The following is a 22,817-nucleotide window of genomic DNA, read 5'->3' on the forward strand; positions in this document are numbered from 1 at the left end:
GGGAGCCGGGGCGCGCGCGTTCCCGGGCTGAGGCGCACGCGCAGACCGCTGCCTGCAGGCACCGCTCGGACGCGCCGCACAGGGCGGGACAATGGGCTTTTAATGCGCCGCTCAGCCCCGAGAGCCCTAGGGAGAGCTGGGGACTTAACCGTCGCGGTCCTGAGACGCACGTCCAGGGCCCCTGACACCCGATCCGACCGGGCGTCGGGAGCTGCCCGGGCCGGTGACCGCCGAGAGCCGTCTCGGTGCCCAGCTTCCTCCGTTAGGGATTTCCACGTCTTCTAATTTTGTCCTGCCCCGCTCTTTAGGGAGCTCCTGTTTCCCGCGCTATTTCAGGGACCAGGATAACTTTTAAGTCCTTCTTCCAGCCCTTCCGCGGGCTCCTCCTCCTTAACCTATTTGGAGCTGGAGACTTGAAAGGGAACCCGGTCTTCTGAAATTCCCCAAGAGTCGCGCCGCCCGATGGGTCTGTGGGATTACTTCCGCAGTGGGGGCTGGAGGAATCCGAGGTGGAAGGGTCAGGTGCAGGAGCCAAACTCTGGGGTGGCCCTTGCGCTACCCCAGGAATTCAAAGATCAGGCCACACGGGAGACGCTGCTCGAGCTGGCGCCACTGGTCCGAGTCCCCTGTGGCACCCCACGGACCTCCAAATAGACTTGGTTTTCCGAAACAATGCCGTTGAAAGCTGGCCAAAGAAAGATAGAAGACCCAGAGCAACGCAGTACCTTTTTATAAGTCACACTTTCTGAAAATGGTGGTGTAAAAATAATTTGTGGATTATTTTAGACAATTTTCTTACACATAAGAAAATATAATAGACTTTTCACGAGCATCTCAGAAACAAATAACTGCAAACAGTGCCACCCTTCCCCTTATTCCCAATTTAAAAAGAAAGAAGTCGAGTTAGATGAGGCAGGGGGAAGATGCATAAGCATGGTAAGAGCATGTTTCATTTAAAATTACAGAAACATGCCTGAGTAGAAGTCCTTCCTAAATAACTTGAGGACTGCTTATCAGTACAGCATATTTTCTTGAATATTATATAAAGCCTCAGAGGACAAAAACTATAAAATCAAATATAAAGTAGATACTTAATGTAAATGATAGGAAACTGATAATTCTGTGGGTTTTAATGCATAAAGTTTCTTGTGTTTTGTAAACCACGCAAAATCATTGCACATATAATCTACCTGAAAACTGGAAGAATTACCCTCATTTTCATCTTCACCTTTCTATATTACAGCAGAAGTGTTATATTCCCGAATTCGGAAACGTTAATCCTTATTACAACCAGCAATACCTTTACCCGCCGGCTTCGATTTGTCCTCTCTTGGTCTCCTGCCAGCTTACTTCCTAAGGGAGTCCTAATCATTCTGTTGTCAGCCTAAGAACCTGGTTTTAATTTTGTTTGGTCTTTGATAATATAATTAGAAAAACCTATTAGTTAAAAGCCATTTCATGAGAGTTTCTGACATTTTAAAGCAGTGTCAAGGGCCTCAGTCACTGGTCCCCCAAAGAAACCTGCAGAATACAGCCCGTGTGCAGTTCTCCTCTAGGTATACAGCAGTGCAGCCTGGAGGGAAGCTGGGTCTCCCAGACACCGTCAGGGAGCGCTTTGGAATGCAATCCTGACTGCCTGGGGCTTACTGAGACAGGAAGCCTGTTAATTAGTCTGCAGCAGGCACCCTCTTGAACACTACTGAAACTTAGAGACCATAATCTCAAGTGCCCACAGATATAGTCGTCTTTTGATCCATGATCTTTATTTTGTTATTTTATTCATGCATCTAGAAAACAATGTGCACCTTGTAATTTCATTGAAAAATCTCATGAAAAATTAATTAGAAAAACTGGCATTAACTTTTTCAGGGAACAAGCTGAATTTTCAAGAGTAACGGGACCAGTTTTGTTCATTAATATCGTAGTTACTTACACATGGTTTTCTGAATCTCAGTATTTTCTTGGACTAAAGATAAAGGATAAGGCCTATAGTTGTTTAATGTTTTCAGGACAAAGCCTAGCGTAGAATCACTTGTAGGAGTTTAATAGTTTACAACACTTCAAGCGGACATTTGGTTCCTACACGTTCTGCCCATTCACCAGTTAGTGTTTAAATGTGGAGAGTTTGCTTTTTAATGTTCTCTTATGGCCCACCTGTATGCTGTTATAAAGTTAACAGCCTAACCCTAAATTAGTTTTAAAAATTATTTGATATTTAAAAATCTCTCTCTCTCTCTCTCTCTCTCTCTCTCTCTCTCTCTCTCTCTCTCTCTCACACACACACACACACACACACACACACACACACACACACACGGCCCACCTGTTACAGATTTTGGCCCAGTAACTTCCTCAAAGCACCTAGAAGGCCTTTACTTCAGCATCTGTAGTTTCTGAATTGCTCATGTGGCTTTGAAATACAGCTGGGAGTCTACTGTTCTCAACGTCAAGTTTGAAAGGCCACTCCTTCTACAGCACTCTAGCAGAAACATGTTCCCCAAACAGACTGCTTGAAAGAAATCCCTTCTCTCTCTTCTTTTTTTCTGGTACCGGGAATCGAACTCACGACCTTGCGCTTGCCAAGCAGGCACTGTGCTGCTGAGCTAAATCCCCAGCCCCTGCTTCTCTTAAAGATTTTCTGTTACTGCTTAAATAAGATTTATAAGCATGAGAACAGAGTATGAATTTTTAGTCATATGCTTGGTCTACCCAGTTCTTTGTGAGTGCTACATACTTGTTGCTCATAAACTTTGCATAAGTTTATGAGAGGCCTTTATGTACAATAGTAAAATTGGGAGAGATTATAGAGCTTCTCAAAAGCTATTCAGTATATATTAGCAGGAAAAAAAAAAACCCAACCCTGAATCCTAGCTTCCTAGTTGTATCCAAGGATTCTATTACAGTCAGTGTATGCCAGTCTGTGCTAGTCTGGGATGTGGTCTTGTAATCAAACTGCCCAAGTGGAAGCCCCTAAAACTTATCAGCCATTGAAGCACAGACAAGTTGTGTTGCCTTAGTTTATCTAAAATGGAAAGAAAACCTTTCTTCAGGGCGGACATGAGGATTGATTAAAATAACATATATATTGATGAGAACAATATTTGGCACATAACGAGCACCCAGTAAGCGCTAGTTATCCTTGTACATTGTTGCCTTTTAAAGAGTAGTTTTCTACAAACTTTGCAAAGTTTATAAACGTCTAAGAACATACAGCACATTCAAATGCATTCCCTTGACATCAACATTGTAGAATTTTGCTTAAAAAAGTATGACAATGATGGCTACATAGAAAGGCTAGGCTCATTGACTTTCACAGGCTCAATATTGTAGAAGCCTGGTAAAGGCAGGAAGAGAGAAACAGGCGCTATAAACCCTGAGAAATTACAGACTCATTGTCTAAAGTTAGCTCATTGGGACTCAGTATTTTACAAAAGCAGTGAAGATGAAAATGAACTCACTGGGAGGGGAGGTAGCTATTCAGCATTTTTATAAATTATTTTGTGTGTTTGACTTTCTTCTATTTGCACGTCTACTTGTCTATTCTGATGCTTCGCTGATTAAGATGATTAATCTTAAAAAGTTTGCTCTTATTTTCTTTGTTTTTTTTTTTTGTTTTGTTTTTCTACGGTACCGGGAACCGAACTCACGACCTTGCGCTTGCCAGGCAGGTGCTTTGCCGCTGAGCTAAATCCCTAGCCCCTTTATTTTCTTTGTAAAGATTAGACCTGAGGACCCTTAAATCAGAAGGCCATGCTACACAGATATCCAATATAGCTGTTCACATGCTTATGCTAAAATAAATGCCAGAATAATTCCAAATGAATCTGTAGTTTTTCTGATATTCTTACTTCTTTTTTACCATTGCAGGTTGTGAGACAGCGATTTTATTCCCAATGCGTTCCAAGAAGATTTTTGGAAGCGTGCATCCAGCGAGACCAATGAAGCTTGAGTCTTTTAGTGCCTGTATTTGGGTCAAAGCCACGGATGTATTAAACAAAACCATCCTGTTTTCCTACGGCACAAAGAGGAATCCGTATGAGGTCCAGCTGTACCTCAGCTACCAGTCCGTAGTGTTTGTCGTGGGTGGAGAGGACAACAAACTGGTTGCTGATACTGTGATTTCCCTGGGCAAGTGGACCCACCTGTGCAGCACCTGGAATTCCGAGGAAGGGCGCATGTCGCTGTGGGCAGACAGTGAACTAGTAGCTACCGCCGTGGACATGGCCACAAATCACATTGTTCCCGAGGGAGGAATCCTGCAGATTGGCCAAGAAAAGAATGGCTGCTGTGTGGGCGGGGGCTTTGACGAAACACTAGCCTTTTCTGGAAGACTCACGGGCTTCAATATCTGGGATCATGTCCTGAGCAAGGAAGAGATAAGAGAGACCGGAGGAGCAGAGTCGTGTCACATTCGGGGAAATGTTGTTGGGTGGGGAGTCACTGAGATTCAGCCACACGGAGGAGCTCAATATATTTTGTAAGTGTTGAGGAACTCATCGTGCAGCCAAAGAAAGAAACTCACATTTTAAATATATGCCAGTGGGGAAAATCTGAAAGCCTCGGTGCAGAATGAGAATACTGTGGCAAAGGAAGGAGAGGGCTGAGCTCGATCTGTATTTATCTTGGCAAAATACTAAATAAACAGTCAAAGGGAGGACACTGAGAAAGCTTTGGGGGATATTGTTACTAGACTTTATGCCATGGTGCTTTCAGATTAATGTGGCATTTCTGTCAGATAAACTCTCCAATAATTAAAAAAGACTGTATTCCTGAACAGAAGGACAATTGTTTTACTTTTCTTTGGTTAATTTTGGTTTGGCCAGAGATGAGTTTTACATTGGAAAAATCAAAAACAAGATTTGTTGTCCATTGTTCGTTCTTATTGCTACGAACCTTATTATAAAAAGTGATGAAATTGTATTTATACTACAAAGTGACTTACAAATAGAAGTGTAGTTTATGTGCTATTATCAAATGTCACGTTTCTGAGAAGATAGCTGTATAAGTTATGTTGTAAAATGGATTTGTATTAATTTTATTTTTGTAAAACTTTATGTAAATAAAATGTTTTATAAAATTAGCTTGGGTCATTGAATTGTAAATTTAAGGGACGTTTTAAAGCAAATCCACACTTTTTCACCTAAAGTAGGCTATTAGTTTTCAGAGACTAATTTATTATGTAAATATAGTTAATATTGTTGGAAACAGACAAATATAGGGTTGCCATGAGCTTTGGCTGTCTATAAATCACAAGCAAGAAATAAAATCTTGTCTAAGTCAAATTCTTCTCCCTGGATTTTAGTTTTCTCAATTGAGAAATCAAGCAATTGAGGAGATAATGCTCTCTAGGACTCTTCTAAATTTGATGATTCTAACAGCTTATATAACTTTTCTGCACTGTTGAGTGTGCTATGCGAGTTCCCCAGAAATGTGAAACCTGCAAGCAAAGGTTTGGAATTGTCACTGGGGAGATCTAAGAGTTTGGAAGAGCAAGAGTAACTCCCGCCTTTATAACACACCCATCTTCCTCCGGAGGAAGGGACAGTCAACCCCTGTCACGTGTAGGTGGGAGGTAACTCCTGGAGGCAATAGTGTGTTGCTGTAGATTCCAGGCAAGGGTAGATTCCAGGCAAGGGTAGATTCCAGGCAAGGGTAGATTCCAGGCAAGGGTAGATTCCAGGATGCTGGTAGAACAGCATCGCACAGCTGCTTCTCAGGTGTGGTAGAACCACAGTGACTGATTATGTCCTAAAGATAGAGCGTCAACAACCACATTTCCTGCTCATGAGATCTGGTGAATAGGGCCAGGGGAATTTTGTACCTAACTAGCTAAGTGACCTTAGGTAAGTGATCTAACTCTTCAGGATCTCAGTAAAATGGGGAAGTTGGGCACTTAAGTGTCTTTGAACAATAAAATTCCGTGAATGTAATAATTCTGAAAGATCCTCAGAGTATCATTACAACTTCATCTCAAAAAACCAGGCTGTTGAGTCTCTAAGAAAATTACTTGTAGCTATGAGCTGACAGATCAGTTTCAGACTTTTGAAAATGACATAACGCAAGGCTGCAGGTCCACTGGCTACATGCAGATTCCCTGTATGTGTCTACATGACTTGGGCTCTCAGATGGAAGATGAAATACTAAACCCAAACTTAGGCAGAGAGTGAGGCAAATTTAATTCCTTTACGTATTTCAGTGTAAGTTAGATCAATATAAGAGACCCCATAAGGTACTGGCCAAGATAAATGTAAACTCACATGCTGACAAAATTAATTGTATGGTAACTTGACTTTTTTTTAAAATAGTAATTGCATGTTGAGGGAAAAGAAGGAACAGATAGAAAAAAAAGGTAATGCTTGGGTTATACAAGTAGAAATTTCATCTGCTGCAGTAGTAGGCCTGGATAGGTATTCCAAGGATTTGTGATTGTTCCCTAGTATCCTCCCTTCTTTTCCTAAGTAACAGAGTTCTAGATTTAGTAGCACATAAGGCTGCTCAAAATAAAATTATATTTTTGAGCATTAACTATAGATGTAGCCATGTGACTAAGGTGAAATATGATATATAATTTTCTTTTCGCTCCTCCTTTTGTCTGATTGGAAGTTGGTAAACAATGGCAGGGGTTTCAGCAGCCATCCCGAACATATTTCATGTAATAATGCAACGGAAACCTGGGTTTCTGATGATTGTGAAACTACCTAGCTTGCTCTTCACTGCCTGGCCCCTGGATGTCTTTTACATGAGAGAAAACACATTTCTGCTTTCTTTAATCCATTCTTGGCTAATCATTCAATTTAATTCTGATCCAGGGGAATAATTTTTTTTTTTTTTTTTTTTTTTGGTTTTGGTTTTTCTCCGGTACCGGGAACCAAACTCACAATCTTGCGCTTGTCAGGCAGGCGCTTTTGCCGCTGAGCTAAATCCCCAGCCCCCAGGGGAATAATTTTTTAATGGTGCTGAGGATTAAACCCAAGGCGTTGAACACTCTAGGCAAGCAGTGCTCTACCCTTGAGCTATATTTCCTACTCCAAGTGATTTTTTTTTAAATGAAAAAGACAAACCATTCATGGGCTATACTCAGAAAATACAGTTTATAAGTTCTTAGGAAGTTGAATATCTGACTTTTTCCTTACTATTAGCATTTAATGCATTTTGGAATATATAGCTGTTAGCAAAAGAAGTAGCAAATTTATGAAACAGATATCAAAAATTATCAACTTGCTAGCTTAGTTTAGCACATTAATACACAGTTCCATTCACCAGAATGTTCTCAAGGGAACCGCCATAATACAGCATAGTAAACTAGTTGTAGAAGATGACCAGGTTATTAAAAGGAAAAAGTGTGTAATGACTACATAATACACTTTATATATCCATCTATCCATGTATTTGTCCGTATAAGAATATTACTTGTGTGGGGTCCATTACTTGTGTGACCGACTGTTCTGGCTGTCCTGGGACTGTTTCAGCCTTAGCAGAGCTCCTATGTCCTGAGAGTCCCTGAGTCCAGGCAAACTGAGACACTTGGTCACATCAATGTGTATGTCCGCCCAAGAGAACAACCTTTTTATAGAGGTAATATATGAACAAACTGCAGTTGACATATTTACATCTATTACCATCTAAATTGGCTTTTAAGAGTTAGTTTCCTCAACATATATTTGAAACATTTGCCTACTAAGTATATATCATAGAATTTTTGGTGTTTTGGGGACAAGGTTTTGTTATGTTGTTCAAGCTGGTCTTGAACTCACTGTATAGCCCAGACTGACCTTGAACTCACGGCAATCCTCCTGCCTCAGCCTCTGGAGTGCTGAAATTATAGGCGTGCACTTGGCCATAATATAGCATAGTATAAGATGATAGGTTATTAAAAGGAAAAATGTGTGAAATGAATATATATATATGATATAAGATGTATAGAGTTTGGTACAGTATTTAAAATTTGTATATAATTTACCACTTTAACAAAAAATTAGATCTAGAAAAAAAATTTTAATCAATTTTATTTCACTTCTTATTAAAAAGTGATATTAAAAAGCTCTTCTTTGATAAGTTTACTAACACCAATTTTTCTTGAGTTATCTTTTAGCTACTTAAGACACAGTACTTCTAAAGTTAAAAGTCTTAGTCAAAGCAGTTATGTATATTTATTTTTATATTCTTGGATTCCATGGATATTTAAATTCATATTAGTGACCCTTGCATTCAGTTTGATCAGTATAGAGTACAATAGGAAGCTTGCTGGCCTTTGGGTCAGAAATGCATTGCTAAACCCTGGTGCTAATCCTTATTAATTTGCTAACTGTAAGATGTCAGCCTTGTGAACTAATCTCCATGAATTTCAAATTAGCCAAGAAATTAGAGTTGACAAGACTTACCTACCTTATTAGAAGGTTATTAAACAAGTAATATACATAAAAGTGCTTTCTAAACCAAAATATTTGAAATAAATAAAATCACTATCTTAGGAAACATTTGTCCAAGTTGTCCCCAATATGTTAAAATATAGGTAAACATGTGTCCAATGGAAAAACAGCTAAGTGAAGATCAGGGTACCGCTGCACTGTGAGTCATTTTTAGAGTTCACTACATAGATATACCTGTTGATGCCCCTGCTGAGCTCCTCCTACCTCACAGCTACATCTGCTGGTGAGGACAAGAAGATACAAATGTACATCAGACCCCAGGAGAGATCTTTTGAATATTCCAACATATGTGTCTATTCTTTGATCCATATTTGGGTTGGCTTTTACAACACGACACTTAATAGTTCCCTGTTTTTTAATATCCAGGTTGAGTATTCTTAATAAGATTGCTTATTATCTTGTTGCCTAGAATATTTAATTGGCAAATTATTTTTAACCATCTGAAGTAGGGTGAATTTAAAACTTTTTTCTTTCAGAATAATTGTATCATGAATTTTTATTGACTAAGCATCTCACTAGATATTATGAAATTCCATGAATGGATACAGTTCTTCTTCCAACTTTTTAACGTGGACCTACTACATGGAAGATACTAAATTAATGATGACAGTAATGATCATGAGAAACAGAGGAATCTTAATAGCTATTGATAAACTATGGGTTGGGCATTATGCAAAGTATAGATGCTTTATCTACTTAACCCTCATCCACCCCACATGATACAGATTATTGATGCCCTCAAAATGAGAAGTCAATTTTCTACCTCCATTTTCTGAAACAGCTCACAAATCATTGGTTTGAATTTTGTCTCACCTAGACAAAAAAAGGGTGTAAATTTATCATAATTAACTAGACAATCTTATCCATCTTTTTGCCAATAAGTCAGAAATGAATTTTTACTCTTAGACAGTTTTACATTTTCTTCTTAGGCTTTTTACTTGGATTTTAAAACATCTGAGGTAATCTCGTCACTTGTGACAAAGGACCGTGTAGAGGACATTTTGGTAGAGAGACACATTTCCTTATTATGACCACCAATTCAGAAGCGGAGGAAGGGACTGCTTTTAGATTTGAGGGCAAAATTGGCTAATGATGGTGTATCTGCTGTAGGGTTTTTATGAGTATTAAATATTATAATGGTTATAAATAGATAAATATACTATCTGGTATATAGAATGCATGCAATAAATATTAGCCACTATAATTTTTGTTAATCTTATTATAATGATAAACAGCATCAAGAGGCTGGCCATTCAATGTTTTTTGTAGAAGTAGAAATAAGGGAGAAGAGATCAAAATGGTAGATTAGAAATCAGGAACAGAGTATAGCCTCACTAGGACCTGAAGTCTAGACACCCGGAAAACCTACTTAGCAGGGAGAAAAAAAAAGGATGAGCTCTGGGATTCAAGAAAGAACCAACAGAGAAACAAAAAGTCACAAAGAAACAGAAGAAAAATGTAGAGCAAAGAATGATACAGTCTAGAACACTAACTTCAGACTCTGAAGGTGGCAGTAGGGTAAAGTGGAATCTGACGACCCAAGCGAAAGTTAAGTCCTAAGAGGGCCCACAGTCCCAGTGATAATGACCAAACTGGGACCACTCCCAGTAAAACACCATGGTTATTGTAAGCTGCAAATCCAGTGTGGGGTTTTACTCTGAAAGTGACTCTTCCCACATGACTGAGTAGCTTTGTAGAAGAAATCCACAGCGGTACCAGCTATGTTTTGGAGTGGAAAAACCGGAGGGGGCTGCACGGGAAATCAGAAGTCACAGAACGACCACACTCCAGAGTCTCCAGGGACACTTTATCACATGGGATGGGTGGAAGACAGCCACAAGAGACAGTCATGGAGAGAGGGAAGACTGGTCACAGATCCCTTGAGAAGTTTAAGGAGTCAGGCTGTGTTTTAGCTCAGATTGTGGGGTACACAGAGGTCAGCAGCAGTGCCCTCTGTGGTGAGGAGGCCCCTTGTGTATGGTTCTCTGAGGACGCTGGGTCTGAAAGCTCTGGGTTGGAGCCCACTGGATTACTTGATTTCTCTTGCTGCCTCCTCCCAACAGAACTCAGTGGTCTGTTTATGTACCCCACCTACCAACGTGATCAGGGATACATCTCTGCCTGGATATTTGCCATATCCCTGGGTGTATGAACAGAGGGGCCTCAGGAACAAGTAGGGCACCTCATGAGTTGACAGACAACTAAGCTAGTGAGAGCAGTGGCTCTGGGTGCCCACCAGGAACAAACTGAAAAGCCTCTGGAGTGAATATACCCCTGAGGTGGACAGTGTACTACAGACTGACCCTGCCCAGGAGACAAAGTCAGGCAGGACTCAGCATCTGCACAGCAACAGATGGTTAAGTGGGTAGGGAAACAGAGCAGGCTCCAGATACCCCTCACGACCCCTCTCCCACTTCTGGTAGATTCCAGTACTGTACCACAGTTCCTAGAAAGAAATCTGCCCACACCAATGCTTTGGGGTGAAGAATTTTTTGGACTCATTTCTCACTTTTTCTTTTTTCCCTTTTCCGACCTTTTCTTTTCTGCTTGTTGTCTTGCTGTTACTTTTGACTAATTTTATGTTTTTATTCGTTAATTGGATTTTTATATCACCTTCTCCTTTTCAGCTTATTTTCCCTTTTAAAATGTTACTTTTTCCATTTTCCCTTTCTCCACTCTTCCACTGGATTGTCACTTTTAAGCTTTATTTATTTTTAGCCTTTTAAATTATCTTATTATTACCAATTTTTGTTTTCTTTTGTTTTTTGGAAACAGGATTTCACTATGTATTCCAGGCTGGCCTTGAACTCATTATGCAGCCCAGGCTGGACTTGAATTCATTGTGATCCTCCTGCTTCAGCCTCCTGAGTGCTGGGATTGCAGGCATGTGACACAATGTACACCTGGATTATTTTCTATTGTTAATGGTGATGTCATCATTGCTTTCATTTTTTTTTTTTACTGTATGTCAATATCTGGTTTGTCTTTGTGTCACTGTCATTAATGCATCCTGTTTTTGCATCTCTGAGTGCTGCTGGAGGTCAAGTCTTGTGAATAAGGCTAGACACTAACACGACCTTCATATAAAAGTGGAAGACATCCACCCCTAAGAGATGTACAAACCTGAGGGCAGAAAACAGGAAATATGAAAAACTAAGGCAACATGATTCTTCCAAATGTCCATAACTCATTAGTAACTGAATGCAAAGAAACTGAAGTGGATGAAATACCAAGAAGTTCATGACTCTTTTTTAAAATGATTAATGACTTAAAATAATAAATAACTAAACAGCTGAATAAATTAATGAAGACAATGAAAGATATGAAGGAGCAATTCAACAAAGAGACAGTGATTCTGAAGAAACAAATAGAAATCTTGAAAACGAAAAGTACAAGTCAAATAAAAACATTCAGGGGAAACCCTCACCAGTAGGCAAGATCAAAGAGAGGAGAGAATTTCTAGGCTTGAAAATAGGTTGAAGCATTACTACACACAGGTAGGTTGAAGGATTATTACATACAGATGCTCACAGAAAAAAGAAGAAAAGAAAATTATGAACAAAATAAGAACTGTGGGACATGGTTAAAAAAGCAAACTTCTAAATCTTTGATGTAGAAGAGGGTGTTGAGGTTAGTACTAATGAGAAGGAAAATCTATTCAACAAAATAATAACCGAGTACTTTCTAAAACTTAAGCAAAATGCAGACATCCAGGTACAGCAGGCATTTATAACCCCAGAGAGGCATGGTCTCAAGAGAACCGTCCAGGTCACATTATACTGAAGGGTTTGGAGTACAGAGCATGAGGAGAATAGCAAAAGCTGTAGGAAAGAAATGCCAAGTCACTCAGAGAGACGAACCCCTCAGAATTAACTCCAGACATCTCTGTAGAAGCCCCAAAATCAAGAGGTCGTACAATGACATATTGCAAATCTTGAAAGAAAATAACTGCCCACCTAGAGTATTATATCTACTAAAGATATCCTTATCCTTTTTTTTTTTTTTTTTTTTTTTTTTTTTTTGGTTTTTCTCCGGTACCGGGAACTGAACTCATGACCTTGCGCTTGCCAGGCAGGCGCTTTGCCACTGAGCTAAATCCCCAGCCCCTATATATCCTTATCCTTAAAAATTGAAAGAAAAATAAAGACTTTCCAAGTTAAGCATAAATATTAAAAATTCATGAGCATTAAGCCAACAGTGCAGAGATACTTAAAGGAATCTTAAACACAGAAGAAGGAGAGTAGATATATTATTGAGGATTAGGAAAGAATCAAACATTACAGAAACAACAAAGTGATGGGAAGTAGTGCACACTTTTTTAAAAATTACTGAACATATATGGTCACAATTCTTCAATTAAAAGGCACAACCTGGCAATTGGATTAAAAAATAAGACCCAACTCTTTTCCGCTTGCAGAAACCTCCCTACAAAGACACACAAACTGAAAGCGAGAGGATGGAAAACCACTATTCCATGCTATAGGAGCCCAAGAACTAACAGAATAGCTATACTTACATCTGATAACGCACATTCCAAGACAAAATTAGTCAGACAAGACAAAGAAGTTCATTACATATTGTAAAAGAATAAATCTACCAAGAAATATAACAATTATAAATATATGTGCATTAAACATTGATGCACCTAGTTTCATAAAACAGACACTAGTTGACACAAAGGGACATATTGGTCCCAATATAGGAAGTGTGGGTGGCATCAATAGATGGTCAATAGATAGTCATCCAGACAAAAAAAAATACAATAAAGAAACATCAGAGTTAAATTCCACCATAAATCAAATGGACTAAGCAGATGTCTACAGAACATTTTATCCAATGACTACAAAATACACATTCTCCTCAGCAGCTCATGGAACATTCTCCCAAATAAAGCATAGGCCTTAACACAAGTCTTAAGAAATGCAAAATAAAACTGAAATAATTTCTTGCATTTTATCAGATCATAATGGACTGAAACTAAAAATCAACAGCAAGAGAAATATACAAACACATGGAGACTGAATAATTCATTTTTGAGTGATCAGTGGGTCATTAAAAAAATCAGAGGGGAAGTTTAAAAATTCCTAGACAAATGAAAATGAAAATACAACATACCAGGATCTCTCAGATACTGCAAAGGCAGTTTTAAGAGGGAAATTTATAGCTTCAGGTACCTGCATAAAAAAGCCAACAGATTTCACAGTACATTCCAATTTCTTAGAGAAACAAGAACAAACGTAAGCCAAACCCAACCCAACAAAAGGAAAGAAATAATAAAGATCAGAGCTGAAATGAATGAGATAGAACAATCCATAAGATCAATGAAACAAAAAGTTTGTTCTGCAAAAAGATAAACAAGATTACCCAAATTAACCAAAAGAGAGACCTGAATCTATGCCTTTAGAGATGAAAATGCAGGTGTTACAATAAACACCACTGAAATCCAGAGAATTATCAGGGACCATTTTGAAAATCTATATTCCAATAAATTGGAGAATCTAGAAGAAATGAATTGATTTCTAGACATTTATGTAATCTACGAAAACTGAACCAAGAAGATACGAAAACCTAAATAGATCAATAACAATCAATGAGATTGAAGCAGTAATAAAATTCTCTCAACAAAGCAAAGCTCAAGATAGGTTCACTGCTAAATTTTACCAAACCTTTAAAGAAGTAACAGCAGTACTTCTGAAATTACTCCATGAAATAGAAAGGAAAAGAGCACTTCCAATTTCTTCCTTGAGGTCAGCATTACCCTGATACCAAAACCGCACAAGCCTTCACTGAAAAAGAAAACTATAGGCCAATATCCTTGATAAACATAGGTGCAGAAATACTTAATTAAATGCCCACAAATTAAATTCAGTAACACATTAAAAAGATCATACGCCACGATCAAACTGGGATCCACAGATGCTTCAACATATACAAATCACCACATAAATAGAATCAAAGCTAAAAATCACATTATCATCTCAGTTGACTCAGAAATTCAATAACCTTTCATGATAAAAGCTCTCAAGAAACTAGATACTGAGGGATCACATTTCAATATATTAAAGGTTCTATATGACAAATCCACAGCCAACATCATTCTGAGTGGGGAAAAACTGAAATCATTTTCTCTAACATTGGGACACAAGGTAAGGATGTCACCACTCCCATTCAGTAAAGCACCTGAAATTTTAGCCAGAACAATTAGACGAGAGAAAGAAATAAACCATGGACAAATAGGAAAGGAAGAAGTCAAATTATCTTTGTTTGCAGATGACATGAATTTATACTTGGATGACTCTAAAAATTCCACCAAAAGTCTTTTTTTTAGAGCTGATAAGTAAATTCAGCAAAGTTGTGGGATATAAAGTCCACATTAAAAGTCAATAGCTTCTATAAACCATTAATGAAGAAGTTGAGAAAGAAATCAGGAAAACAATTTCATTAACAATAATCCCCCCAAAACCAAGTCAAACCAAAACAAAACCAACCAACAAACAAACCAACCAACCCTAGGGATCAATTTAACCAAGAGGATAAAAGAATTCTACAATGAAAATTTTAGAAAACTGAAGAAAGAAATTTAAGAAGATACTAGGAGATGAAAATAATTTCCATTTCCATGTATCAGTGGGATTAATGTTAAAATGGCTATATTACTAAAAGTGATGTACATATTCAATGATCTACAGACTCAATGCAATCCCTATCATAATACCTGCAATCCCCATCATAGTAAATGCAAAACTGATCTGCAGACTCAATGCAATGCCCATCATTATTCTGCAAATAATATTCACAGAACTAGAAAAATTAATCCTAAAATTCATATGGAAACACAAAAGACCCAGAATAGTCAAAGCAACACTAAGCAAAAAGGAGCAAGGCTGGAAGCATCACAATACCCAATTTCAAAGTACATTACAAAGCCATAGTAGCAAAAACAGCATGGTATTGGTGGAAAAATACACATGCAAATGAATGTAACAGACTACAGGACACAGGAGAAACAAAAAAAGATGTAACTACAACCTTCTTATTTTGGACAAAGGAGCCACAAATATGTTGGAGAAAAGACAGCCTTTTTAATAAAAGATACTGAGGAAACTGGATATCCACCTCTAAAAGATTAAAACTAGATCCCTATCTCTTATCTTCTACAAAGTTAATTCAAAATCAATCAAAGACCCAAGCATATAACCTGAATCTTTGAAACTACTAAAAGCGAACATAAGGAAAATACTTAAAGATATAGGCACAGGCAAAAACTTCCTGAATAGGATACCAGTAGCATAGACAGCAACAGCAAAAATCAACAAATGGGACTACATCAAATTAAAAAAATTCTGTGCAGCAAGGGGAACAAATAACAAGCACAGAGACAACCTAGAGAAAAGTAGTAAATGTTCTCCAGCTACTCTTCTAACAGAGGGTTAGCATGTAGAATATATACAGAACTCAAAAATACAAAAAAAATCAAATTACCTAAGCAATTAGACCAATGAATTGAACAGACACACTTGTCAGCAGAAAAAGTACAAATGTCCAATAAGTATATGAAAGAATGTTTGACATCTGCAGCCATTAGGGAAATGTAAATCAAAACTACATTGATATTCTATCTCAACCTGGCCAAAATGGTTACCATCAAGAATACAAAAAATAATAAATGCTGGTGTGGATCTCGAGGAAAAAGAACACTTTTACACTGCTAGTGGGAATGTAAATTAGTACAGCCACTATGGAAATCAGTATGAAGGCCCTTCAAAAAATTAAAAATAGAACCACCATTTGATCCAGCTATACTACTCTGTGGTATATACCCAAAGTCATTAAAGTCAGCATACTATTGGGGTATCTGCATAGCATGTTTATTGTGGCATAATATTCAACAGCCAAGATGTGGAACCAGCCTAGGTGCCCATGAAAAGATGAATGGCTAAAAAAAAAAAATGTGGTATACATACATTGGAATATTACTTGGCAGTAATGAAGAATGAAATTTTCTCATTTGCAGGAAAATGGGTGGAGCTGGAGATCATCATGTTGACTCAGATAACTATTGCATGTTCTTCCTAATATGTGTGATCTTACAAAGATGACATGAAAGTAGAGGGAGACTGTTAGACAGAGGGACGGAACATAGGGAGGGGTGTGAGGGGGGTGGGGGAATGGATATGATCAAAATACATATGCTTTGAAATCAATGTTTTGTAAGATTGATAGGCACTAACAATGAAAGGAAAAACAAAAAGAAATATAGGAGAATAAAGATAAGATTACCACATGTCAAAAAAGAAGGTGTAAATGTGAGAAAAAGTAGCAAAAGGAAATCCTAACGATGACAAAGCTCTTTGGCAGGAGATATAAGACAAAGATTTGCAGCATATTGACTATTTAGAGACAACAAAACCCTGGGCTTTTACAGTCAAATCAATCCTAAAACTCTAAACCTTAAAATACGCAGCCCCAACTTTCTATAGGTCAAATTACCATTTATTTTATGGTAATTTTTATAGTGCCAAAGCAAATAAACTAAATCATTTGTTTATTTCAAATGTTTGTGATGAATTCAGAAAGTGTATTTTGCATCTTAAAAATTTCTTTGTCATTGAAAAAGCATTTTTAAAAACCCAAATGGATAAGCTAAGTTGCTGGCATTTGTAAAGATATAATTCAATTTTTTTCATAAATCTGTTACTTAGAAGCTTGACTGTCATGATTTCTTATTCCTCTAAATTTGTTTCAAGAATGTTTCCAAGGTGATGAAAAAACATTAATTGCTTTCCTGTACTTTTAGTAAATTTAATATCACATGTAAGGTAGTTTTAGCAATTTAATCCTGTAGCCAAAGGAAATTAGAAATGAAAATACTGACTAGTATAATTAATGACATATATGTGTAGGGGAACACAGGTTGAGGGATAAACTTGATCATTGTGCTGCTGTTCAGACATATGCAGGAATCAGACAGTGAGAAGGGGTAGTTAGAAGTTTGGGGGGATTCTAGGAACCCTTTTTAGAAATGTCTGATAAAATGAGCTCAAGTTATGAATAAAAAACCTTATTCTTTGGCAGGAAATATGCATTTTGAAAACTGGAGGACTAATTTGCTGGTAATCCTGACTCCTGAGTGGATAGTTGGAAAAAAACCTTTAGATAAAACAGAGCCACCTATTTATCTGCAAATGTGGTGGCACAGTCTGGCACTGGGAAATAAACAAATAGCGCTGGGACCTCTATCAGGGGTCATACCATGGAGAAAGACTGCCATTCTCGCCTATTGCAGGGGGTCATATGGCCTGAAGACGTGATCCCTTACGTTTGGGGTGAATCAACACAAAGGTTTGGAGGTTGCCATCCCGGCATGGCAGGCTGCTGCCTCCAGAGTGGAGTCCACTTCTGGAAACTGCATAGCAGCCTCAGAGTCTGCTGGGCTCAGGATGGTGGAGAAGGACCTTATCATAGTATACTGTACCCAGAAACAAGGGCAGGATGGCAGCACAAGCTTGTAGACCACTGTGATTCCTCAGGAAGACAGCACACGTAGGACATGCTTAGGAACTCCAATAAGTGCTTGGGCTGGGAATAGTCTACAGGAGTTGATGTGCTCCACCTTACCATGTGGGAGCCCATGTCAGTAAAGCATGGCTAAACCACTTATGGGTCTCATGCATTTTTATTAATAAGGATGGAGGAAATTTGGATGTATATTATGAAGTACTATGTATGGTTCTCTGACTCTAAATCCAAAAAGTATGGTTTCTGACAGATCTGGACCAAAGGAAAAAGGTCAAAACAAGGTAAATATTTTGTGTGAACTAACTTGACCTGCGTTTTCATTCAAATGTTGGAACAACTAACAGAGATGTCCCAATTTCATTTTTTTAGTAGTATTATTTAATACATTTGTAAGTCACTCTCAAATGATATTCATACTTAAAAAGTCATTAGATGTTTCCTGCTGTTTCCTTTTTTTTGCTATGGAAAGCAAAAGGAGAAGAGCTTTTCTGTCTAACCCTGACAACGGCAGGGACAACCTCTCCACAGCTGGTAGACAAGATGACCAGGAGCACAGGAGACACAGTTCTCCAGACTGAAAAATGTAGAGGTGGAAAGCAGCTTACAGCTCATCTAATGGGTCCAGATACTTCATCTGCCAAGTGAAGGGACATTGACTCAGCCAGCCCAACTGACCTTACACCTGTTTACAAGTCAACTCGTAGCAAAGCAGAAAATCAAGGATGCCCCTCCATGCTTTAGATCTCATTTTCCACAGATCAAGTATGTTTCATGAGAACACTTTTAAGCAACTCTTAACACATGTCCCCAAGCTCAGGCTTGCACTGTACCTTGCAGTATGCTCTTTACTATAACTTCTGTGTGATCAGCAAGGAGCTCCGCCTTGGTAATCGCAGCCAGGGACAGGTAGTTAGACATGTTCCGGCACAGCTCCTTGTTGCCTCTGCGCAGGAATTTCACTGCAATGGGGATGGCTAACACCATCACAGGGGGCCGGTTATAATTCTGAGGAAGTATAAGAAAGCAACAAATAAGTGATTCATTATTCACTCACTTACTCATTTCTCCAAAAACATTTACTGAGCTAAGCTTCCAGAATACAGTTGTGAAAAGGCAGGCTCTGCCTTGCATACATTCTGTCTGGGAACTGTTGGTCTTGTTTGGGAGACTTCGAGGCAAATAGGCAGTTAAAAGCAAAAGCTGGTAAGGGCCATGGCAGGCAAAGTACAAAGTGCTAATGGAGTCAAGAAGCATCTAACCCAGCCGGCAGTGTCAAGAAAGACTTCCTGGAGGAGGTGATGTCTTACCTGAGTCCGAAGGAATGAAAAGGAGATGGCTGGGAATGGCAATGTAAGGAGTAGAGAAGAAGAGCCAGTGTGGAGGCACAGAGGAGAGGGAGCACTTGAAGCATTTGGGGAGTGGTAAACAGTTCATAATTGCTGGAGAGTGGTATGTGAGGGGACACTGGAGTGGGGAGGGGAGGGGAGGGACAGGAGAAGCACATAGGGGCATGCTTATGAAAAGCCCGGTATGCAAGGTTAAGGACTTTCAAATTAATCTTAAGGGCCATTAGGAGTCATTGAGGAGAGGAGCAACTCCACAGATTTACACCTGCAGAAATAACCAAATGAACGGAATGTGAAACTGGTTGCTTTCTGTTTGTATTTTAAAAACTGCAGTATTTTTTTTTGAATCAGTTGAGGATGAATGAAGAAAATGTGCCATAATACACACAGTGCAATACTTAGTTGGCTATAACAAAAAGAGATCAAACACAGTCATGAAGGCAGAGTAAGTTTTAATGTGCTGCACCGTAGAAGGGTGGCTAGAGTTTGCAACAATTTATTGTAGGTCTTATTAAGAACTAGAGAGAGGAGACTGAAGTTTCCAACACAAAGAAATCACACATACTTAAGGAGAGGAAAATGCTAATTATCCTTGTTTGATCATTACATATTACATGCATGTGCTGAATTATCACACTGCACCCCAGCAATAGGTACAATTATTAGGTGTCAACTTAAAAAGCCAAGGGCTGGGGTTATACCTCAGTGGCACAAACGCCTGCCTGTGCGAGGTCTTGAGTTTGATCCCTGGTACCAAAAAAAAAAAAAAAAACAAGCCAAGAAAATTCCTAAGATTTTAAAACTAATGAGAACCACAAGGAAAAATACAGTATGAACATAAGATAAGAAACTGAAGGAATTATGGATCCTAAAATAATGCTTAACTTATTTTGTGACTGAACTAAAAATCTTTATACATAAAATATTATGTCAACATTTAGAATAATATGTGGAAGATACAAATCATTTTCTTAAAAATGAATAGAAAATGTTCACTACTTTCAGCCCCACACCTTATGCTTGCTCTAGGCAAAAGTTACACATTGCACAATATATTCGGAAATTCACTTCATAATATATTATAAATACATAGGAATGTTGTTCTCTGATTGTTCATGGAAAATGTACTTATCTTTCCACCCATGGATTATTCCTTCCAGTACCTCCCACAATTCTGGAATTATGGTAGGTCCTTAGTAAATAACTGAGACGTTGAATCATGATAAAATATAAATCTATGGTGACAGTTGTCTATGGGAACATAATGTGGTGGAAAAAGAAACAGAAAATGGGAAAATATGACTCTGGATTCTAATCTCAGCTCCACTACCATCTTGCTTGTGGTCACGGAGACATCACCCAGTTCTCTAGGTCTCACTTGTAAAGTGATTATCACCCTCTTTGTCAACCCAACAATCTCTGATAAAAAGATCCTAAAACAGACATGAAATCAACTGCCTAGCACAGGAAGGCTTTGCAGGCTACTGAGGGGCCACTGACCTTGTAACAAGGGCCACGTAATGATTTGATGATCCTTATCCAAATGGAGGTAAACATTTAGATAATCACTATCTAGATTTAATCTGCTATTGTTATGGTTCCTCCCTCCTCCTCCAAATCTCAGCATTATTAGTTTCCTGCCTGATGTCTACACATCCTTTTTCTGGAGACTCCACCCTAATGCCTTTTTGGGGAACTGTCGAGGTGCTTCTAATGACAGCATTTCCACCTTGGTTTCAAGAGTAATTCAGTGTCCTAGACAGTAGCCTGACAGAGAATCACATTTCCCTGGTCCAAGTGATGGGTTCAAGGGCAGGCAAGTTATTAAATTATAATTAAGGAGTCATGAAAAGGCTCTGTGAAAGGAATTCTCCTCTCCACCCCTCTCTCTTGCTGGATTCAGGTGTCAAGAAGGGTTAAGAATAGCTGTTGCCATCCTGTAACTTTAGTAGGCAAAAACCTATAAGAAACTTCAAGAAACATGGATCTGAGAGATCAGTTTAGAGAAATCAGGTGCAGGCCTTGGTGATATCATTTAAGCTTCACATTCTAAGTTATGCTGGGGACCTGTTCTTTCCCTAAATAAACCAAATAAATCTCTCATGCTTAAGCTCCCCTCTTCCTCTGTCACTAGAAACAAAAATATACCTGATAAATCTTTAATCTATTCCTGTACTTTTATCCATTTTCCAGACCCATAGGTCAACCTGACCCCTAGAGGGAGAAAATAGGTATTCTACAACCTAACTTGATATCCCACTATTAATGACATAAGTCAGCCATTTTGCAAGCTCTAACCCTATCCTTGATGACAAATCATGTTCTATTCAGGGGATCTCTGTTTCATACATCTTAAAATTCTTAACACAAAGGATTAGGACTGTGGTCTAGAGTCAGACTTACCTGATGACTTTTCTGAATGCCTTTGTTACATTGTTTCCCCTCATGCTGAATTAAGTTGAGCTTATTGGGCAGGCCATTATGGATGTGATGAGCTATAAGGTCTTCCCAGAAGGCCGGTTGCTCCCCTCTCCCAGGAAACTGGGCATGTGCCTGGTCATACCACAGAATTGTTTGGCTCTCTGGAGGCTAGCCCACATCACAGAATTTCCAAAAGGCTGGTGCATAACAGTCATCCACAGTGGGAGATTTTTCTAGGTCAGACCTTGGGCATCCTTTTCACATCATCAGGATACCAAGAAGCCAAGCTAGAAACCCGAGTGTTCACTCATGGGCACACAATCAATCAGGACAAAGAGATACTGAGGGATAGCTCATCTGGGCTATGGTGATTAAAATGGCAGTCCTGCCCTGCAACTGAATCTCCATCTCTAGTGACCAGAACTTTCCACTCATCAAATTCAATCTCTATGCCTCCTCCAGTACCACTGAGTAAACCTGAAAATAATGATCCCACACATAGCATCCTCCTTTGGTTAACATACTGCTCAGATACTGGTGTGTAAGGAGGCTAATTAACTTGCCCTTTTTCTCAGTTCTTTCCTATCTCTGCTCCCTTGAGGCTACATTGAGGTTATTTCGATAAGACCACTTAGCTTCACCTTGGATTGCTCCTATGGCAAGCTAATTTTTCCATTACATATAAATTTTTAGTAGTTTAACTTTTTTTTCTGGTAATGGGTCTTGTAGATAATAGCAAGGGCTCTACCACCAAGCTACATCCTCAGTCCTTTTTTATTTGTTTGTTTTATTTCATTTCGTTTTAAATTTTGAGACAGGGTCTCACTATGTTGCTCAGGTTGGTCTCAAACTTTCAATCCTTCTGCTTTAGGCTCCCGAGTGCCTAGGGCTACAGGCATGGGTGATTATTCCTGGCAGTGTTTCCATCTAGAATGACTGGTGAAAGCCCTTGCTTTGCAAGTGGAGCATAATCACACAATTGTTCTCAGAACTTTCCATCAAAGAACTCCATGCCGAAGTTTACCTTATCTACTGTGGGTCTTTTGCCAAGAACAAGTTTCAGGCAGAGAGATACATGTTTTCCATTAGAGGACTTTGTCTC

General features: G+C 38.8%; 2 protein-coding genes across 4 annotated transcripts in view; one reads left to right on the forward strand and one right to left on the reverse strand.

The window, feature by feature from the left end:
* Ptx3 (pentraxin 3, long) overlaps window positions 1-5,080 on the forward strand; it is a gene marked incomplete in the record, with an annotated part of 6,216 nt that extends 1,136 nt beyond the window's left edge. The window contains 1 exon segment of the mRNA XM_013518628.1: window positions 3,868-5,080. Within this exon segment, the coding sequence (XP_013374082.1) occupies window positions 3,868-4,481 (614 nt within the window).
* Window positions 1-22,817, reverse strand: part of Veph1 (ventricular zone expressed PH domain-containing 1) — a 216,441-nt gene that overhangs the window by 160,659 nt on the left and 32,965 nt on the right. For all 3 annotated transcript variants that reach the window (XM_005393090.2, XM_013518627.1, XM_005393091.2), the window contains one exon: window positions 18,779-18,953. In XM_005393090.2, the coding sequence (XP_005393147.1) occupies window positions 18,779-18,953 (175 nt within the window). The remainder of the gene's footprint in view (window positions 1-18,778; window positions 18,954-22,817) is intronic.

This window comes from Chinchilla lanigera, unplaced genomic scaffold (assembly GCF_000276665.1).
Source record: "Chinchilla lanigera isolate Chin_1 unplaced genomic scaffold, ChiLan1.0 scaffold00047, whole genome shotgun sequence".
Lineage (NCBI taxonomy): Eukaryota > Metazoa > Chordata > Mammalia > Rodentia > Chinchillidae > Chinchilla > Chinchilla lanigera.